Raw genomic sequence first — 13,697 nt, forward strand, 5'->3', positions numbered from 1 at the left:
TTACAGGCAATACAAAAGGAGTAATGGATTTTAAGGGGGAAATTACAGGGTTCCGTTTTGCAGATTTTGAGTCTGGGGTGCCTGTGGGATGTGGAGGCATCCAACAGGTACTAGAATATACACCTCTGAGCTTAGGAGATGTGTTTGGGTTGCAGGTAGACAGGGAAGCAACAGCATATAACTAATAACTGAAACCAAAGGAGAAGGTGGGACGTGCCAGGACAACTGGTGAGAGGTGGTGTAAGGCCAGAGCCCTGAGGTATATGTAATACCCAGGACATTTAATGGCTGGGCAGAGGAAGAGGGGCCTGCAGAGGAAACTGAGACGGAGCACCCTTAAGGATAGGAAGAAAAAACAAGAAGTAGCGTCTGAGATCACGAAAGCTGATAGAATATTTCTCAACAAGGGGAGAGATCAAGTAGAGTAGGGTTGAGAAACGTGAGATTAACAAGTGGAGTTATGGCTGACCTTGACCAGAGGCATTTCTAGGGGGTGGAAGGCAGATTGGAGAGAGATAAGGAGTGGGAGGGGAAGGACGAACACAAGCAGCTCTTTCTGCAAAGTTGGCTGCCAACGGGAGATAAGACGGTAGAGAAGAACGTAGGGACTTGAGGAGCGGAGGTGGCGGAGGGACAGAGGCTTAAGCATGATTAACTGCCACTGGGAAGGAGCCAGTAGAAAGGGAGAGACTGAAGCTACAGGAATGTAAGGAAATTCATTCAACAATTAGTTGAGCGCTTCCTACGTGCCAGATCAGTTCTCCCATCCTCTCCAGAGAACACGCGTGTAGGCTACACATATGACAGGTTTAACCAAAGGCTTTATCTTCAGGGGAAAGAGGTTCTCAAGCTGTTTTTCATAGGAGCTCCAATTCTGCCCCTCTGCCCCTCCCCCCACCCCCCATCACCGGATACCCCAAAGGAGCCCCAACACCCCTGGATCTCACAATCTCAATTGGACACTTGAAGCCACAACTAACGGATCTTTAAGAGGGCCAAACTAGTGACGCCAACGCCGCAGCCTCCCCGGCGTTTCGCCCCAGCTCGCGAGAACAGAAGCGATTACGCAAGGAATCGCCGCCTGGCTGGCCCCGCCCCTTCTCTTTCTTTGTCTCCAAGCCCGAAGATCTCGCGAGACTTGGGCGGCAAATCCCGCGAGCTGAGACCTGGGGCCGGTTCTGCGGCTCTCGCGGTGTTTGCGCGAGACTGCTCCTTTCCTGCTTCCTTTGCCGGTCCGGCTGCTTTCCTCCCCCTCTTCCCCGCCCGACCTCCCCCTCCTTCCCCCGCGGGCCCCCTCCCCGCAGGGATAATATGGTCTCCGGCGATGGACGCCCCAAGTGCAGGTTAGTTTCAGTTCACCGACTGGATCTGGCAGCTGTAGACGCGCGCTGCCCCGGCTCCGAGTTCTTTGCTTCTCTCTCCTGGAGTTGCTCGGCCGGCGCCGGGGCCCTCCGGGCTCAGGTTGTGCTCCCTTGGGGCCTGCCTGCTGGGCCGCACTCTGTGCGCCCAGGCCTCGAGGGCCCGGCCTCGCCGACCTCGTCCCTTAGCGTGACCCCAGCAGGGCCGTCCGCTCCGCCGCTGGCCTTGACCCGTACCGGCCTCGGCCCGTTGGCCACTGCTGGCTGCCAGCGGCTTCCCGGTACTCCTCAGTAGTACTAGGGTCGAGGAGAGGCCCACCATCTTCTCCCCGCCCCCCATTTGTAAGAGATGAGGGTGGGGGCTAGTGTCTCCTTGGTGGCGTCTCACGCAGCTAGTTGTTTATTCCGCTGTCCAGCCTCGAGCCCCTCCCTCTCTCTTTGCCTCTAGAAGCAGAGTGGGGGGTGGTCAAGGCCGAACACTGGTCAGCCAGTTCTCGGACCATTTATTGCAGCGCTGGGTCTCCTCCCCCCATCCACCTCCCTCGCTTAACCCTCAATAAAAAAGGAAAAACATTATATATTCTCAAAAAGTGAACAATGCTTATCGCTTCTCATTTCGGACCAAGGTCCTGGCAATGTTGGGGGTCCTGCCCACCTACTGCAGTGAATCTGCACAAAAGATCTGAAGGTTCTTTAACCTCAAGGCTGCCTCTCCGCCACTTCCCCCAAGAACCTTAGGAGCTGGGGCACATTCAAATAAGTCCCCTGGGTCTTCGACTTGGTAGTTAAGCTTCAATTCGTACAAAACCAGAAAGACGTGTCTTTTAGGGAGAATCTGCTAATTTGCCCAGATATTTTGTTGTTCACCTTTACCTTTAGTCTTAAAGCCTGTGAAGGTCTTACCTGATAAGTTGTTTGTTTTTGATTTTATTCCTGTTGTTGAATGCTGTGTAAAAGTCCATCTTTTGGTTATTTTTTTAAAAATCAGTTCTTCTAACATAATTGTGGCGTTGTCCTGTCTGTATTTATGCAATTTTCAGGACATGTCTTCACAAAACATGCCTATTCATCCTTTAAATCATTCTTATTGTCCCTTTCTAGGTATTCTTTATTATCACATTTTCAGGAGTTAATTATTTTACTTTCTAGATATTGTCCCTTTCTAGGTATTCTTTATTATCATATTTTCAGGAGTTAATTATTTTACCAGTTTTTATTTGACAAGGGTCATGGCTTAGAGTTTTACTGTCCAATACAGTGGACACCAGCCACATGTGACTATTTAAATTAAGTAAAACTAAGAACTCTGTTCCTCAGTCGCTGTAACCACATTTCAAGTGCTCAATGGCCACGGCTACCTATAGAAAATATAGGTAATATAGCGCAAATATAGAAGATTTGTGCCATTACAGAAAATTCTTTTGGACAAAGCTGGTTTCTAGGTATTTTCACTTTGAATAAGGTAATTTGTAGCAGTGTTTAATGAAAGCTTTTTTTTTTTCAGTTTTTATTTGACAAGAGTCATGGCTTAGAGTTTTACTGTCCAATACAATGGACACTAGCCACATGTGACTATTTAAATTTAAATTAATTAAATAAAATTAAAAACTCTGTTCCTCAGTCGCTGTAACCACATTTCAAGTGCTCAATGGCCACGGCTACCTATAGAAAATATAGGTAATATAGCACAAATATAGAAAATTTGAGCCATTACAGAAAATTATTTTGGACAAAGCTGGTTTCTAGGTATTTTCACTTTGAATAAGGTAATTTGTAGCAGTGTTTAATGAAAGTATAATTTTTTTTTTCAGGATATGCCTTTGAATACCTTATTGAAACATTAAATGACAGTTCACATAAGAAGTTCTTCAATGTACCTAGACTTGGAGGCACCAAGTATGGTAATGTTGCTTAAATTTTCTTGGATTTGTTTAGTTTCTAATAATAAAAATGCATTTGTCGAGCTGAGTTGAAGAAATTTTAAATTTATTCCCACCATGTCGTAGCAGGTACACCTACACATATGTCTAACATTTTAAAAGCTTCTTGGGCTAGCTTTTGTTTGAGGAGGATGTAAGCCCATACCATAGCTTCTCATTTTAAAATCTAAGTTAGTTTAGTAATGATTTTTACCCCCAGGAAATTACTAATACAATTTTAAAAACAACAGAAACCTGCCAGATGATATTCTAGAGCTATTAAATGTATATTTTAATTTTCCGAGTGAACAGTGTCCCTATCCTTTGAATAGGAATCATCAGCAGGGCCCACTGATTTGAGTTGTTGACCAGGGCATGGTTTGCCCTGGCTTGTGCCCTGACACTCTTGGCAGACCTTTGCAGGCGCCTGACCTGGATCAAACCTTTCACTGAGGTTTCAGAAGAGTGAACTTGGCGGAACCCCAGAGTATTGGATGGAAGTCTTTACTTTATTGACAACTAAGTAATTTTCTCAACCAGGCCGGTGAAGGGAAGACCTGTTTGGAAGAGTGATTTAGATTATTATTTAATGACTTTTCAGTGAAAAGAAAAATTAAATGCAGTTTTGGAGGGAGCTTTTCCTTAACCTTGGTTTTTTCCTTCTTGTGTTACTTAAGATTGCTTTTGTGATTTTTCTGTAGATTTTGGTGGGTTTAAATGTTCTAGACTAGCAGTATTTTCTTGTACATTCTGAGAATATTTGGATATTTTAGAGTATATTTTGGAGAAGATCCCTATCCTAGAATTAGGTTGCCATTTCAAAATAAACAGTTCACCAAAATCCTTTACCTTGCATGTTTAGTTGCTGTGATTTGCATTGAGAGGTTGGTCTTTTCTTAGTGCCATGTGTCTTTCATTCACATTTATTTTATATCTTCACTGATGATGAATTTGTATTAATTTTGAGAAGGGAACAGCTAAGTTGATTATATATAAGAAAGATCTTTTATTTCCCTTCTCTCAAATATCTAGTGATTCTGGCCTGGAAGTTTCTTAACCCACATTTTATAGCTTAGTAAAGTAAAAGAACATATATGAGGATGTTTTTTAATTTAGTATAAGTTCTTTTTATGGATAATTTGTGGAAATGTGCCTACTTGAAGATAGCCTGTATTTCCCAAATGCAGGAAATCAGTAGGAAACTATCAAAACAACTGTAAAATGCACTGAAAGAGTGATTAATAAACTAAGAGCTATATTATCTCTGGAAAATAAGCTGTCACAGGCATCTGTACATAACTGAGTTCCAGAGTACCAGGGTTTTTATAACCATGATAAATATAATAAGAGAATGCCTTTAAATACATATGCCTTTAAAACAGAAATTTGGTTTTTATTTCTGTGGGGTTAAAACATTGTTTTTAATAGAATGGTTTTATCATAGGTTTACTAAGTAATTACCTAAATAATTTCTTAGTAATTAGTAGGGAATAAAATTTGGAAGAAGAATTGACTTTGAAAGAAAGGAGCAACTTGAGTAGAAAAACAAAAAATCCTTGCTGCATTTTTGGAGGGACCAGATTGAATGGCCTCCCAGACATGTGCTTAGGAGACATTGCTTTGGTAATCACCAGGGTTCTGGACCACTGCCCTCTCTGCTTCCCACATTTGGATGCCTACCAGGCTGAGAATCACAGTTGTAGTGAGTAACTTAATGAAGGGCAAGTGTTCTAGCTCTCTTATATGTTGGGGAGGAAAGATAGTTGAGAACACTCTTCTAAGCTCCCTGCTAACTGTATCAGGAATGCCTGCAGCTGCAAGGAACCGAAAACGTACTGTACAGTGACTCTAACAAATGGGGTTTATTTTTCTCACCTAACAAGAAGTCTGGATGTGGACATACTGGGACTGTATAGCACCAACATCAACAAGGACCTAGGCTTCTCACTTTTTTCTGTTTTGCTTTCATTTTTGGGGTTGCAAATAGCTGATGTACCTGCATTAGGTCCATGTTTTAGGCAGCTGGAAGAGCAAAACAGAAAGAAAAGCCCACCCCAGGAGCTTTTGCCTGTATCTCCTTGGCCAAAATGTCATCTCCACTCTCGGCTTTAAAGGCTGAAAGATGGTGTATTTAGCTTTCTGGATTTTGCAGTAGAGAAAGACAAGGGAGAAGTGGTTGAAGTGGTTGGGAGTGGGTAGTGAGTGAACTAGCCTAGACTATCTGCCTCACTAACAGTACCTTCCCTTATTAAGTCTGTCTTTAGATAGAGTACAACACAAATTACTTGATTTCTCCTTTTTTATTGCCATTTTATCTTTTTGCTTCCCAAGTTTATACTCAAGGTATCTTTTTTTTTTTTTTAATTAGTTAATACCAGCTGTTTCCTTAGTCAGTAGTTCTCAAACTTCAGTGTGCATCAGGATCAGCTGGAGGCTTGCTGGGCCCCATCTCTGGAGTTCTGGTCTGGGGTAGAGACTGAAAATTTGGATTTCTAACAAGTTGCCAGGTGATACTGATGCTGCTGGCCTGGGGCCATATTTTGAGAGCCACTTAGTTGTTTTTTTTGGCTGCGTTGGGTCTTCGTTGCTGCGCAGGGGCTACTCTTTGTTGTGGTGTGCGGGCTTCTCATTGCGGTGGCTTCTCTTGCTGCGGAACACGGGCTCTAGGCGCTTGGGCTTCAGTAGTTGTGGCACGCGGGCTCAGGAGTTGTGGCTTGCAGGCTCTAGAATGCAGGCTCAGTAGTTGTGGCGCATGGGCTTAGTTGCTCCGTGACATGTGGGATCTTCCCAGACCAGGGCTCAAACCCGTGTCCCCTGCATTGGCAGGTGGATTCTTAACCACTGCGCCACCAGGGAAGTCCTATACTCAAAGTATCTTTATGGAAGTGGGCATATTGTACACGTTGACCACATTTTAAACTTTAATAATTTCACTAGTGGCAAAATGCCTTTTTAATGATCTGGAGCTGCCTGTCTGGCACTCCAGTGCATTGACTACAACCTTAGAGATTTTGAGTGACTCTCTTAAGTAGATCTCTGAATTTGAAAATATACCTGGTTCCAAGGAAGAGAGAAATCACTGTTGCCTGGAATAGTTAGACTGCTTTCTGAAGGAAGGAGGACTTGAATTGATGTTAAACAGAGGAATCACAGAGGCCAGTCAACACTTGGGGAATTAGAATGACCAGCAAGCATAATGGAAAATGAGTAAGGGGGAAGACAGTGAAGAGACTGGCCTGGCTCTAGGGAAACATATTTTAGAGAGTAGCTGTTATTGGGCAAGAGGGCCTTCAGCCTGGCGTAAAGCCTCAGGCCCCCTTCTTTACCTCACGTTATCTCATTCATCTTTCTTTTTTCCTTCCTAACTGCTTGCTTTTTAACCATGGTACTGCTTAGTCCTGTAGTAGAGCCAGGACTTGGTTTTCCTAATCCTACCTTGTAATCTCTGAAAGAAAATCTGTATTTAATTTTTTAGGAGAGTTTTTATTGATTATAAGAAATTAGGTTGGGATTGGTAATCACAGACAAAAACATTATAGGCAGTGTAGAAACAGTTTCATTTTTACGTGCATATACAAATATATGTAAATGTGCTCCTTAACAAAAAATACAGTATATATTGTTTTGTAACCTTTTTTTATTTAGTATATCATGAACATCTTTCCATGTCATTGGATATAAGTATCCCTTGCTATCTGAATCTGTTCGGTTTCTGAGTCAGGGATTATGAGTTTGAGTAGAAAGGGATACCTGTACTTTTCTACAGCTTCTACTGTACTGGCTGCCCGGTATTACCTATATGAATGCATCATGGTTTAGTTAGCAGATCTTTGAATATTGAGGTTGTTAACCAACTTTTCCCTATTTATAAATAAAGCTGCTGCTGTGTGTGTAGTAGTTAAATTTTGATGCAACCTTATTATATAGTTACCGGATTGAAAGTATTGTTCCCTCTACCCGCATCACTTTTCTTTTTCACTTTTACTGTATATGTACTGTCTTTTCCAGTCTTTGTCCTTGAATATAAGGAACAGAAACTCACTTAACTCAGCACTCAAGAAAGAAGATGCTGTTACAGTTTCCAAACATCCAAAGGCAAAGGAAGAAAGCACAGTCAGGCCTCATGGGAACTAGAATTTCTAAGCCAGAGGCTGTTCTTTCTGTCACCTGTTTCTTTTTGAAGATCTACTCTCCAGTCTTCTGTCTCCACAGCCCACTTTACTTATTGGTATTGTGTAATACCCAATATAGCCACTACCAGCCATTCTTTGTGTGTTATGATTAGCTTACCAGCCAGTTAAGACTGTATCTCTAGATGACTTTTTCTCCTATTGTTTTAACCTATAGTTAACCTATGGTTTGGCTGGGCAAGTCGGGCGTCTATTGCTGGTCAGTTATCTTGCTGGTAGGAACACAAGTCCATGTTTTCTAATCTTGTCTCTTCCATGGACTCTGGAAAGGGCTGTAAGTTTGGTAAGCAATGAAATAGTTTGCTTGTAATATTTACACACAATACATAACTTTCTAAGGATTACCTTTACCTAATGTGATTCTAGTCCATCTACAATCATGCACTCACCAACCCTCCACATTTTGTCCAACGATCTGTTGGTTTTAACTGTGCCTTTGTAGACAATTTCTATTCTAGATTAGGTCCTTTTGGTAGCAGAGAACAGACACCCACTAGCTCAAGTGAAGAAAGATTTATTGTAATGATACAGAGCTCCCAAGCAAATGAAAGGTGGCTGTATCTCAAGAAAATGGGCAATGAGCCAGAAGTGAGGGAGCTCTTTATTTTTTCTCTCAGGGCTTCAGATTCCTGGCCCTCCTCCACTCTTCTGCTCCCTCTACTTCACTGCAGACAAACTGCCTCTGCCTACTAACTTTATACATGGCCACAAATGGCAACCTCTGTCTCTAGCTTAGCTCTTAACAACTTTCTGGTTTAGCCTGTGACCTGATTGCAAATTCCTGAGAGAGGAATCTATATTTTTTCCACCAGGCTGTTGGTCATTAACCTGCCAAGGGGTTGGCATTTGCTTCAGCACTGTAGCCAGGGAGGTAATGGGACACTGAGCACTGTCCATTCCATGGATGGCAGTTTGGACAGGCACCATGAAGTATGCCTGTTATGTTAGCAGATAGTGCTAGATGACATGCTTACCAGGAGCAAATGAGAAGAGTGAGTGTGTCTGTACGTTTATCAATAATAGATATTATTTTTCTGGTTTTCTCTACCTTTGTCAGTGAGTGAAAAAAAAATCTTAAAGAAGCAGGAATCTGTTTTCTCTTTCTGCCTTCTTGGACTCTCCATGGCGATATTAAAAAACAAAACAAAACAAAACAAAAAAGGTCAGAGTTCTTTATTGGAAATCAGTTCCATTCCAGCCTGGTACTGGTTAGAGATATAAGCAGTACCTTGACTAGTGAGACATGGGTGTGAGTTAATCCTGTTGCAAAGTCTGGGGTTACAGGGCCTTCTAGAACAGTTTCTTAATTTTTTCTCCAGGTTCCTGGCCTTAACAGGGTTTTTAGGTTTACACTAAAGCTACTCTACCAGTCCCCTTGCTCTCTTAGCCTGGACTCCAAAGATAGCCTCCTTGAGGCTTTAGGCAGGCCTAGAGTGTTTGAGTGTTTGTTTCCCCTTTCCATCAGTCTTCAGTGTATTTCTCTTTCATATTTAGTTTATCTAAAGCCTGTTGTTAATATTGATATTTCCTATGGGTATTTTCTCCATCTACTGTTTAAACCTGGAATTAATCACTTTTGAGAAATAACAAAACCCTTTTACATTATCTATCTTCACTACATTGCTTTATGTTAGGCAGGGAGGATAGTTTTATGCACATGAGGAAAATGAGGCTAAAAATCTCAGTAATATGCCTAAGGTCACATATCTTCTAAGTGAGAAGATCTGGTCTTAGACTCATATCTTTTGACTTCAGACCAACACTTTTCCCCCCTTAATACCATTCTGTTTCCCAGCTTAATAAGGGCAGTCATAAAGTGCTAGTATTTATTGATTGTTTACTATATCCATTCTGTAAGTTCTGTTATTACCCACTTGGCCAGGGTCCCGCTACTAAGTACCATTACCTAATAAATGATAGAGGAGAAACTTGATCAAAACATGATGAAACTTTGAGATTCCAAAGTCTATGCTTGTAAAACTGCTACACCGGGGGTTGTATGCTCATGCTTATAAGGACCATAGAGGCACCATAAACAAGTGAAATGGCCCTGGCTGGAATTGTAGCAAGCAGGAGAGCAAATGCCCTATATAAAAGAGTAGGTGCTACTCAATTCCAGCAGAAATGTGAGGTTGGTGTTGTAAAACTTTCTATTTATCTTAAGCCAGAAATTTGGATTTTCATGTAAAAAAAAATCTGGTTTTTCAGTGTTGGCAATTAAACTTTAAAATGTTAAAACTGTGTAGAACAAACGAAACACATCTGCAGGCCAACAGTTTGCGACCTCTGCCCTGAGAGAGAAATTTTATTGCCTAATCATAGTAGCAGCCACTTAGCCTTGAGTGGTAAGATCTACAGTCCTGGAAACCTGGATATGCCTTTCATCAGCTGCCTCCCGTGTAAAATAGCAGACCTCGGCATCTTTTTTTAAAGCCTGAACCACCTCTTGGATCTTACACTGAGTAATTGATCAAAAAGATATCTGTTGTTAGCAGTTCATTTCAGAAGTATGATAACACGTTATCATACTTTTTCAGTTTAAGTCACAGGCATGTTCTGGTTCCCTGCATGTCTTTTTGATTACCTATCTTTAGAGGATTAGCTTTCCAGATTCATAGGATTCTGGAAATTCCTGGTTAGAAGAGGTGGTATTAATCCAGCCCAGTTTTCTATTGATACTTGGTGCATGCATCTCTCAACAATGCTCATTCAGCTAAGATTGAGTACTCAGATGTTTCTGGCGGGTGAAAGATGGCTAAGATAGCATCTTTGTGCTAAAGAAAGCACACAGTTTAGTAATGGAAAATGTAAGTACAGTGCCTTAGTATGTTGTAGCAGTCTCAGTCCAATCGGGGCATAGAATAGGGGAACTTTAATGTAAATAATTATTAACTGTGATACAAGAGTAATTGTAAGATGTAAGGAAATTCTTTATGGTACCTGTAGGGCTGACAGAGAATACCCAAGGAAGGAAAAATTGGAAGGGGGTCAGGTACCATTGGAGAAGGTGTGGTTCAGCTCATTAGATCGCAGAGAAGTTTGCTGGTTTGGTCAGACTGGAGCTGGTCTGGAGTTGCTGGGCAGGCAGTAGGCCATCATCTTAAGTACATGCAGGGGAGTAGGCAACCAGCAACTGGTACTGTGAACGTGTATTGAGAGAACAGATCCTGGCAGGGGCAAGAGCCCTTCACGATGCATGGGACACATGGGGGCTTGCAGAAACAGCAGCAGCTCGTTGTGTGACCGTCCAGGCAGCTTGCAGGGGAAGTCCAGGCAGTGGCAGGACAAAGGGTCTTCTGCGCAGAGCGTCTTGGTCCAGGTTCTGGTACAGGCAGGAGGAGTCTTTCAGAGTGCACAGCTTCATGGGAGCTCTGGTTCCCATGTTGAAGGGCTGCGGTGATACTAACAAACGTGCATGTCTGTATTTTTTATATATTGTATAATAAAATGTGTCCGCATTTGGAAGATCTGCGTAACTTAGTGAACCTTTATTTCTCAAAGATCTTCGGTGAACACAGTGAGCAGAGAGTGGTGGGACTAGATAATGAGCAGACAGGCTTATTACTTCATTCATTTTTGAGAAAATGTCTGCCAGATATCCATATTTGAATAATCATAGTTGGTCATTTGTTCTTTCAAGTGAAAATGGTGTTCTTTGGAAAAAGTGGCTAATTTAGCTTGTAATTCAATCACACAAGTGTTTTTCCCTTGAGCAAAGATTGTACTTTGGTTTTGAGCAGAAATGCTGTATACACTTCATTGTTGTCACACAGAATATTGAGACTTGACCTCAGTGGTTGAGATTTAATAAAATTAACACTTTTTCTGCTTCATCAAGGACATTCTTAAGTGAAACTGGTATTTTGCCTGAAAATGAACGATACAGTGAGTACAAATACGGTTTGGTGCCACTGCTTTGAGTCCTGCTAAGGCATCAGCAGTTTTATCCACTATTGTTTTTGAACCATCAGCACATATGTCAAAATGGTGGAAAAAGCAAATAATGTCTTAGTTGACCTTGCAGATTCCCTGAAAGAGTTTCGGGGCCCCCCAGGAGTCCAGGGACCACACTTTGAAAACCACTGGTATGGGACATGTATGGAGATAGAACGATGAACTAAAGAATCTGGGTGAGAGATGACATAGTGGTGGCTTGTACTTGTTAGTGGTGGTGGTGATAGAAGTAGACAAATTCAAAATATATATGAAAGAGGTGTCACGGATGTTGCCTAGATACTTTGGCATAAGCATCTGGGTGGAAGGTGGTGCTGTTTACTGAGCTAGGGAACACAGAGGTGGTAGTAATATGGGACAGGGGCAGAGGGGAAATCAGAGTTCAGTTTAGGTACTAGTGAATTTGGAAACATATCAGTATTCAGGTAGAGATGTTTGTGAGGCAATTAACTGCATGGTTCTGGAGCTCAGAAGACAGATCTGGACTGCAGAAAAATATTTTGGAGTTACTGGTGTAGAGATAGTCTGTTGAAGCCATAGGATCAGTTAAAACTCCTGAGAGGAGACGATATAGAGTGAGAAAAGAAGTAAGCCTAGATATGAACTCTGAGGAACTCCTGCGTTTAAAGATCAGGTAAAGGAGTAGAGGTCAGCCAGGGAACCGCAACAGGACTGCCAGAAAGTGTTGAGAACTGTAAAAGTGCCAGAATTTCACTCTCCTTGTAAGTTAAACTAACAGTTTCATAGATGCTGGCAGAAGACACAAAACTCTTGGATCAGAGACAATGGACAGTTTATTACCCACAGCAAAGCAGTGTGCTTGGTACCAACATTTGTTGAAGAAAGCCAGGTAATACCTGCACACAGAGATTGTGTTACAGAAAATGAAGTCTGACTTAGGGAACCCAAATCTTTTATAATGGACAGTAAGCATGCCTCCCTTTGCTCCAGAAAGAGACACTATCTTTATCTTCCAAGGCTATTCACTATATTAACATCTTTTTCAAGATAGTCTGGAACAAAGGCAAGTCATTGCTTCTGCGTGCAAGTAAGGCAGAAACGTGAGATTGGAGACATGGAGAATGGTATTGTGAAAGCCAGTAGAAAGAGTGTTTCAAGAAGGAGGAAATTGTTAGCTCCGTTTAATATTGTTGAGAGAATATTGAAACACTAGTTAGAGCTGTTTCATTGATATTTTAAGAAATCAGATTGGGCTGGGCTGAAGAGTGAATGGAAGTGTAGAAGTATAAAATGAAATGTGTAGAAAAGTGGACATTGGGAATATAGGCGACTCTTTCAAAAAACTTGGTTGAGAGTTTGAAGAAAATAGTACTTGGAAGCTGTGTGTGTGTGTGTGTGTGTGTGTGTGTGTGTGTGTGTGTACACGTGTGTGTGTGTGTGTGTGTGAAACTGGGGCTAAAGACTTCAAATGCTGCTGGGAAGAATCCAATTGAAGGATAGATTACAGAAAAAGGAGAGATAATTGATGACTCATGGGTCCTAAAATGTATCACTGGGAATTGGATGCGGAACTCCTATAAAAGATGGCATTTAGTAGGAGGAGGTCCACACCTGCCTTCTTAACTGGGAAAAGGATAAATCAAGAGGTATCTAGGCTTGTGTGTAAAGTAGGAGGAAGTGAAGATAGGAACTATTAGTTTTTATTTATCTAGGATGTAGGAAGTGGGGCTAGATCCTGTAGGAGGCAAATAGAGATTTGATTTTAAGGAGAGTAGTTGAAGGTATGAATGAATTATTGTGGAGTGTGGGAAAACAAGCAGATCAGAGAAACAAAGTAGAATTTCTGGGTGAATGGTGAGGACCCAAATGAGGTTGTAATTGTGTATTTATATTGGTACCAGTTTCTCTGGTTGATGTTTTAGGGATTTGTTTTTTCCTTCCTCCTCCTTTACATATCACCACCAGTAAAACCACAGTGAACTACTTCACAACCACTAGAATGGGTATTATATAAAAAACAGACAATAACAAATGTTGGGAAGGATATGGAGAAATGAGGTCACTTCATACACTGCTGGTGGGAATGTAAAGTGATGTGGCCACTTTGGAAAATAGTTTGACAGTTTCTTAAAGCATTAAACATAAATTTAACATATGACCCAGCAATTCCATTCTTAGGAATCTACCCAAGAGAAATAGAAACGTTCTCTACACCAAGATTGGCAAATGAATCATCTCAGCAGCATTATTCATAATAGCTGAAAATTGGAAACGACCTAGATGTCCTTCATTGGGTGAATGGATAGACAAAATTT

General features: G+C 41.7%; 1 protein-coding gene across 1 annotated transcript in view; it reads left to right on the forward strand.

Moving 5' to 3' along the window:
- Positions 1-1,251: 1,251 nt before the first annotated feature.
- IREB2 (iron responsive element binding protein 2) overlaps positions 1,252-13,697 on the forward strand; it is a 50,388-nt gene continuing 37,942 nt past the window's right edge. Inside the window, exons 1-2 of the mRNA XM_060005542.1 lie at positions 1,252-1,343; positions 3,170-3,259. Coding sequence (XP_059861525.1) covers positions 1,325-1,343; positions 3,170-3,259 — 109 coding nt within the window. The 5' untranslated portion in view covers positions 1,252-1,324. The remainder of the gene's footprint in view (positions 1,344-3,169; positions 3,260-13,697) is intronic.

This window comes from Delphinus delphis, chromosome 2 (assembly GCF_949987515.2).
Source record: "Delphinus delphis chromosome 2, mDelDel1.2, whole genome shotgun sequence".
NCBI lineage: Eukaryota > Metazoa > Chordata > Mammalia > Artiodactyla > Delphinidae > Delphinus > Delphinus delphis.